Raw genomic sequence first — 7,047 nt, forward strand, 5'->3', positions numbered from 1 at the left:
GTCACGTTTTACCCTGCGCTCAATAGGGTTCCCACTCACTTATCTTCATTACTGGGTATAAGGATATTCAGCTGTCGCCAGTTTGGCGAATTAACGACTTCGCCGACGACGATCATTGTTCTTTTGGATGGAATTACGGCCTTGGACTGCCGTATCCAAGGAAGATCTCAAAACAGATTTAGACCCTTCCATGTACATCTCTCAATTGGGAGACTCTAAAAGTCATGGGATTCGTTGACCTCTTCTCGGGCGTCCGCTGTGCCGCCATTCGGATCTTGGAGGCGTTATTTCAGCTTAATCGACAGAGTAGCCCAAGTCTCAGCCCCCGAGGCCAAGTGGCCAAGTCTCACAGCCCAGCAACTATTGTGTGAAATGACGAAGATGCTAAGAAGGCTTACGGAATAGATGCGAGTGCGAGTGCGACAACTTGAATGTGAATCTTGCACCTCACGTCTCAATCTCACAAGGTATAAAGCATCGAGGACGAATTATTAATTTTCGAAAAATAAAACATAACTACAGTTCAAAAATTACACAAGACGAACAACTCATTTGTAAACATGAAGCGCGCTCTTTATACTGTTGTCGCTGTCTTCCTACATTTTACTTCTTCAACAATAATTTCCAAGGATAAAACGCCTACTGTTGACTTGGATTATGCGGTCCACCAGGGCCAACTCAATGTAAGCTAAATGTCCAGTTGGCTTCCACTCTTCGGATAACACCAGGCCAATATGCGACAAATCCAGATTTATCAATATTAACACTGAAATCAGACTTCCTACAATTATTACAGCTTCAGAAACATTCGTTATGCTGAGCCACCCGTTGGAGAGCTGCGATGGAAACCACCCGTCCCTCCACAGTCAAAAAACCGCACAGTAAATGACGGTCGCGACTCTCCGATATGTCCTCAGTCGTACCCAGGCTGGGGTTTGATCCCTGTTGCCGAAGCTGAAGGAATTTCGGCCGAAGAGTTGTCTGAGATGCTAATGAGCGACCCTCGCATGAATGAGGATTGCCTGTTCCTCGATGTCCACGTCCCAGAAAACGTCTTTAGAAACAAAAACTCCAAGAAAAAGGGCGGTAAGTTGTCAGATATAGAACAAAACAATTGCATGAATGCTGAAACCTTCTAGTCGCCGTTATGGCCTGGATTCATGGAGGCGGTTACGATCTCGGTAGGGTTCTATTGCCAAAACCGACACTTGCAAAGCTAACGTGCCATGGTAAAAGGATACAAACACGACGAGCAATTCGACCCTGCTGGTCTGATAACCCGATCACAGATCAACAATCAAGAAGGCATCATCTTTGTGTCTCTAAATTACAGACTTGGCATGTTTGGGTTCCTCCCCGGTGTTGGAGACAGCATTACCCGAAACGTCGGCTTCTTGGATCAGAGACTAGCGCTTGATTGGATTCAGAAACACATTCGCGCTTTTGGCGGTGATCCACACCGCGTTACTATCATCGGGTCATCTGCAGGCGCCGGCAGCGTCATGCACCAGATCACGGCATTTGGCGGAGAAGGCAAGGTTCCCTTTTCAAGTGCCATAGCCCAGAGCCCTTCGGTCAGGGCTACTATTAACGACACAGAGGTATGGGAAAAGACCATACAGGCTGCATCAACCGTTCTCGGCGAGGAAATCGAGACTGCGGAGCAACTTCGTCAGCTGAACTCGTCTGTGTTGATGAACGTTAACCAAGCGGTTGTTTTCAATGGGAGCTACGGCTTGTTCACCTATGGCCCGACTGTCGACGGCACATTTGTGCCAGACATTCCCAGTGTGTTGCTCTTAAATGGACGGTTCCATGATGATGTCAAAGTCAGTCAAGAATCCTAAGTAGCTTGCTACTCCCCTTGGGCCTTCCTGTGAATCTATTCTAACCTTGACTAGGTCATGGTAGGCCACAACAAAAACGAGTCCGGAGACTTTATACCCTACTTAACCACAAACGATGAGCTTGTTTCTTTGCTCAGGAATAGCTATCCGGTATCGGAATCTGCAGAAGAAACCATTTTGACCAAGCTATACCCTGATGAATTGAATGGCAGCCATGGATACACCAGCCAACATGACCGGGCCAAACTACTTGTGGACGAACTGGTATACACGTGTAACACCCGTTTCCTCGGCACAGCTTTCCAAAATCAGACATACAACTACCGATTCGAATATCCACCTGGCATGCACGGTCAAGAACTCCCCTGGACTTTCTTCGTGGAGGAGGATGAGACTGTAGAGCCTGGACTTGCAAGGGTCATGCAGCGGTACTTCACCAACTTTGCTATGACTGGGAATCCTAACGGGAAAGGTGGAATTTGTGAATTGCCTGACTGGCCAGTCTATGGGGATGAGGCGAAGCTAGCTACTTTTGGTACTGATGGAGTTGGTATTGGCCCGGACAAGACAGTGAATGAAAGGTGCGAGTACTGGCAAAAGGGGGAATACAGGCGTTTGGTGTAGGAAGACCGTGATAGAACTGGATAGAGGGATTGGATCGAGACTTCAATTAGACAGCATGAAGTTTTGTTTCTCGTACGCAATTTAAGAGACTGATTTTTTCGCTGGCCAGAAGAACCTGGACATAGTGGCAAAGCTAACACGCAATATGACAGCCAACGACGCCTTTATGGGCTGCATCTGTTGTCCGGAGAAATACCGTAGCAGCCAATCTTGGATCCCGGTTCAAGATTAATGACCTCGTCTGTACTAGCATCAGCGATATGATTACCAGGAAGGGAGAATATTGAAGCACTGGGAAGTCAATAAAAGAAAAAGCGAAGCCCACATACCAACGTTCACTGAGGTATCCTTTGTGCCTCCATTTCCATCGCCACACGAACACTTGAGATTGCCGGTATTCGCGTCATAGGAACAATCTTTGCAGCTTCTACCAAATGCTCCCCTGTATGCTTTGTGAGTCAATAGCACTTTTTACAAAGGAGGAAAACCAAATTACCTTGCCCTGGCACGAAGGACGCCTTTGTCATTCACGTAGCAATCATTCAAGTAGACAGTTGAGCAGCTGATATAAGGCCACTTCCACTCCTTGAGTGGGCACGAATAATGAATCGCAGGGTTTGCATTGTTGTCGCCGAGAGAAAAGGACATGAAGTCGCATTCGTCGCGGAAGCTTGCCAAAGCCCCATAAGATAGAACCACAGACATGTAGAAAGAGACAGTGAGTTTCATGATGAATAATATTGGCAATTCGTAGGAGAGAGGCGTGTTGCTTTGGAGTTGGCTCCAGAGGAAAGCAGTTACGAGAGATTTCATGGTTTTTGTACTTCAGAGAACCTGGAAAAGGGCTTAATATTTGACGAAGCTTCAAAGTCTATGTGTTTGTTTGCAGGGGATTCGATCTCGGTATGGCCGAAGGCATGTTTGGCTTCTCTTGACAAACTACATAGAGCTGGGGTACTGATGTACAACGAAATAATCGAGAAAATGACAAAAGCCACGATATGTTTTGTGACGTAAACAATAAATTTTAGCTCGCAACAAGTTATTTACCAAACAAATCTTGTCAATCGAATCTCAGCCACCATATCACAATTGTTTGCGAACAATTGACTCGGAACTATGCTGCGTCCTTCCTGGAATGGAGTTGATCCATGCTGCTATATGCTGACCCATCTGATTTTCATAAATTCGAAGTCAGTACATTTTATCGGAAAGCCAATGATGTTGTGACAATATAGATTGCCATTATCGTTGTCTAAGAAATTGTCTGTTTGTCCGACTTTTGTCAGTAGATGTTCCCCAGAGTGGGACATCCTCAAATCAGCAGCAGCTTACCCAGAATAACTCTTGGGATGTAATATTGATTGATACCTTTGGCTGGGCATAAACAATAAAATTCAGTTGTCTTTCGGTCGTACTCGCAGTTATGGCAGCTTTTGTGAAATTTTCCACTATAGAAAAACAAAGTCGTTGAGTTTTACACTTTGAAAAGCGAAAATAGTAATTAGAAGGAATAGTGAGGGAAAGCTAGCAATTACTTACTATGCACGGAAGGCAAACAACCCTTGGTCAAGGCTGAAGCAGACAGTCAGAGGCAGAAAGCTGCAACGGTCCTTTCCGTCCGTATCCGTGCATTTGGCGACTAGGTAAGGTGATGCATTCATTTTGTGCCCGTATATGCTGTCTGGATCCCAGTATCGTATCTGAGAACAAGATTGATTGTAACCACCTGCTAGAACTCCAGTGATGGCGGTGAGAGCGATCAGGAATTGCTTGACAAGTGCCATTTTGCGTTATGTTGCATGACATTGCATTTAATAGTGTTGAAGGAAGCTAGTCATTTATCAGTTTCGACTCGAGGGCATATACCAGTGCATCAGAGACAAGAGCGAAAATACCATGCTCTATGACAAGGCGGGAGACGGGTATACATGTAGTGGTGTTCATCCAACTTCCTATTACTCACGAACGCTTTGATGTTGCACTAATGGATTCAGCAAAATGCGGATACAGATATGAGAAAACAAAGAGCCGCGTGAATTGTTCACCGAATCCAGTTAAGGTGTATATATTTCGCAAGCGTTCTTGTCTGTTCGATTTGTTTGTGTTACGCACCCTTGTAGGAGCAGTATTTTCAGAGTTGAGACCGGCATCTAGATGTCACTTGAATTCAAACAAATCCGTTCACGGTGATAATGGCCCCATAACTGTGATCTCTCAAAATGGCGATTCGAATAACATCTCAAGTAAATACAGATGGCAAGCCTCATTGATGACCTCAACTTGTGCAACTCTATCCTGTTTCGTACAGGGGTTAAGCTCAATATTCTTAATGAATATCAAGAAACAGTAATTCCATCATTACCTAACCTACAGCTTCCCCCTAGTACAATCTGGAACTAAGTCAAGAAGAAGTTGGTGTGCAACAAATTAAGGCGCTGTTGATATTTGCTAGTGAACTGGCCGGAACCGAGAATTAAGAAAGAGTAGAGTTTCTCCAAACATCTTTGAAACAAATCGAGCAGGACACCAGAAAACCATGTCATTTGTCAGGTGGAAAAAGAGTTTGTCAAATTTCAAACAGCATGAGGTTAGATTAGGTCGCTGCATTTTCTGGCTTCCGTCCATAGACAAACTTGACCGTCATGTAGCTATGAATCTTTCTGGAGCGCAGCTCTTTACGCATCGACATCAAGAAAATTTGGTACTCGTCCTTTGGCCACTGCAAGACGTTGTTCCACATGAAGAGAGTGTAACCTGTAAATGTTAGCATGGTGCCTGGTTAAGCAAATAAGCAAGAGGACTCTACCCTCAATGTCGTTTTCCATGGTGAGCTGGACATAGCGGCCGACCTCGGCCAGCTTGGGATCAGCAGCCCAGCCACCGACAGGTAGCTAAATTGTCCGGAGTCAGCATCATTATTACATTCATCTCTTGGTGCAACCAACCTTGAATTTTTCCTCGACAATGTCCACAAATCCGGCATCCTCCAATCCCTTCCTCTGCAGCCCCTTCGAAATCACGTCAAAGGGGCGTCCTAGCTTCTCGCCGCCTTCGGTATACAACCTCCACCATAATGTTTTCATAGCGCTGTCTGCAGGGATACTGTCATCGTCGCTGTGGAACTCGACCTCAGCTTCACCTGATTGCACCCAGCCACCGGGCTTGCACGCCCTGAAAGCCTCTTTGAATAGAGCCGTCCAGTCAATGATTGCTCCGAAAAGGTAGCGTATATGCACGAAATCAAAGGTGTTGGGATTCCAGGTCCAGGGCTGGGTGCAATCATCGATCTCGAATAGGACATTTGGGGGAACCCAGGCTGGCTGGATCGGCGAGAGGTCTGTACCGGTTACCTCCGTGTCGGGATGTTCATCTGCGAAGTCCCTGGTTTGATGTCAGTACTTGGAGGTTTGTTTTGTCTGCAAACATCCTACATGGCCCATATTCCTGTTATATTGTCAGTGACCAATACATGCGGTTTAGCGAGCGGCGGCTTCCTCACCTGTTCCAGTCCCAACATCGAGGACTTTCTGCATGCGCGTTAGTTTCGATGGCACCAAAGAAGCTCCTTGTAACAGCTACTGACCTCTGCATTTTCTTTGATTGGTGCCAAGTACAATTTTCCATCTAAGAGGAGCTGAAGGTAATGATGGGTAACTATAATAGTGTCAGCCTGCTGGAAACGCCGAGCATTCACTATCCTCACTGTCAACCGACTCGGACTGCTGGTCGTCGTTCGGAGTAAAGTATCTTGTATCATGTCGCTCGCTGTGATACCTGCGCCCTTGAATAGTGCGATATTCTAAGATGCTAGATGTGATGGATGCTGTTGAGTTTGCCCTTTGCGCACCAGTTAGTGCCCATTCCTTCACCAACCAGCTAAGCGTTGTATGCTGCCTCACCCGTCATCACCGACGGCAGAATCTCTGTCATCGTCGTCTGTCTACCAAGACACTAGTATCAGTGAAAGAGCGCTTGGAAGGAAGAGCTGCGCGTTTGAATTCGACCAGCATACCTCATGTGCTGCTGCTTCGATGCCCTGATCTTGGGTGGTGGGCGCGGCCACTGACTCAGGAACCTGAGAGGGGGTTCCTTCAGTAGTGGTCGGCGCCACAGCGGGCCGCGCCGCGGCGGAGGTAGCCTGGCTGGGAGGACTGCTCATGGCCGGGTTTATTATTCAATAATACGCTCTGAGGATATGAAAACTCGACCGTCAATCCTGAGGAACAGGAAGGCTGAGAAAGACATCCAGTTATTAAAGCCCGAGCGTACAAGTCGATGAGGGGTTTAAACAGCTGCAGCGTAGTATTTTGGAGGATTTTGACACCTAAAAGCATGGGCTTTTCCGCCGATCCCACGTTTCTTTCAGCTATAGGGCCGAAAATCTCCAGTGCATTCATTGGTTGAGACTGGCATACCGGTCCGGTGAAAGTCAGCTTCCCTGCGGATGTGCTGGGTATTGGTGGAGAGTTGAGGGCTGTGCCATGCTCTGCAATCACTGCCGCCTTCAAACGACAGTGACTTTTATGATAGATCACATGCATTGCTGAATATTGGCCAGGGGAAACCAGGGTAG

The 7,047-nt window shown here is 46.7% G+C and overlaps 4 protein-coding genes across 4 annotated transcripts; 1 reads left to right on the top strand and 3 right to left on the bottom strand.

The window, feature by feature from the left end:
- Nucleotides 1-992: 992 nt before the first annotated feature.
- CTRU02_204205 (carboxylesterase family protein) lies at nt 993-1,847 on the top strand (the record flags this gene model as incomplete). Its single annotated transcript, XM_036728298.2, has 3 exons — nt 993-1,086; nt 1,140-1,181; nt 1,237-1,847. 3 exons carry the CDS (start codon nt 993-995, stop codon nt 1,845-1,847), a joined length of 747 nt encoding a protein of 248 aa, XP_036580007.2.
- An 888-nt stretch (nt 1,848-2,735) lies between these two features.
- Nucleotides 2,736-3,119, bottom strand: CTRU02_204206 (uncharacterized protein; the record flags this gene model as incomplete). Its single annotated transcript, XM_036728299.1, has 2 exons — nt 2,736-2,913; nt 2,968-3,119. 2 exons carry the CDS (start codon nt 3,117-3,119, stop codon nt 2,736-2,738), a joined length of 330 nt encoding a protein of 109 aa, XP_036580008.1.
- An 893-nt stretch (nt 3,120-4,012) lies between these two features.
- Nucleotides 4,013-4,258, bottom strand: CTRU02_204207 (uncharacterized protein; the record flags this gene model as incomplete). Its single annotated transcript, XM_036728300.1, has 1 exon — nt 4,013-4,258. The coding sequence occupies one exon, from the start codon at nt 4,256-4,258 to the stop codon at nt 4,013-4,015; it is 246 nt and encodes an 81-aa protein (XP_036580009.1).
- An 809-nt stretch (nt 4,259-5,067) lies between these two features.
- On the bottom strand, nt 5,068-6,633 carry CTRU02_204208 (Phosphoethanolamine N-methyltransferase 3-like protein 1; the record flags this gene model as incomplete). Its single annotated transcript, XM_070204344.1, has 9 exons — nt 5,068-5,228; nt 5,281-5,365; nt 5,420-5,855; nt 5,906-5,918; nt 5,974-6,001; nt 6,058-6,128; nt 6,178-6,311; nt 6,374-6,414; nt 6,487-6,633. 9 exons carry the CDS (start codon nt 6,631-6,633, stop codon nt 5,068-5,070), a joined length of 1,116 nt encoding a protein of 371 aa, XP_070062107.1.
- Between the last annotated feature and the right edge of the window lie 414 nt (nt 6,634-7,047).

The sequence above is a fragment of the Colletotrichum truncatum genome (assembly GCF_014235925.2).
Source record: "Colletotrichum truncatum strain CMES1059 chromosome Unknown Contig_0002, whole genome shotgun sequence".
Lineage (NCBI taxonomy): Eukaryota > Fungi > Ascomycota > Sordariomycetes > Glomerellales > Glomerellaceae > Colletotrichum > Colletotrichum truncatum.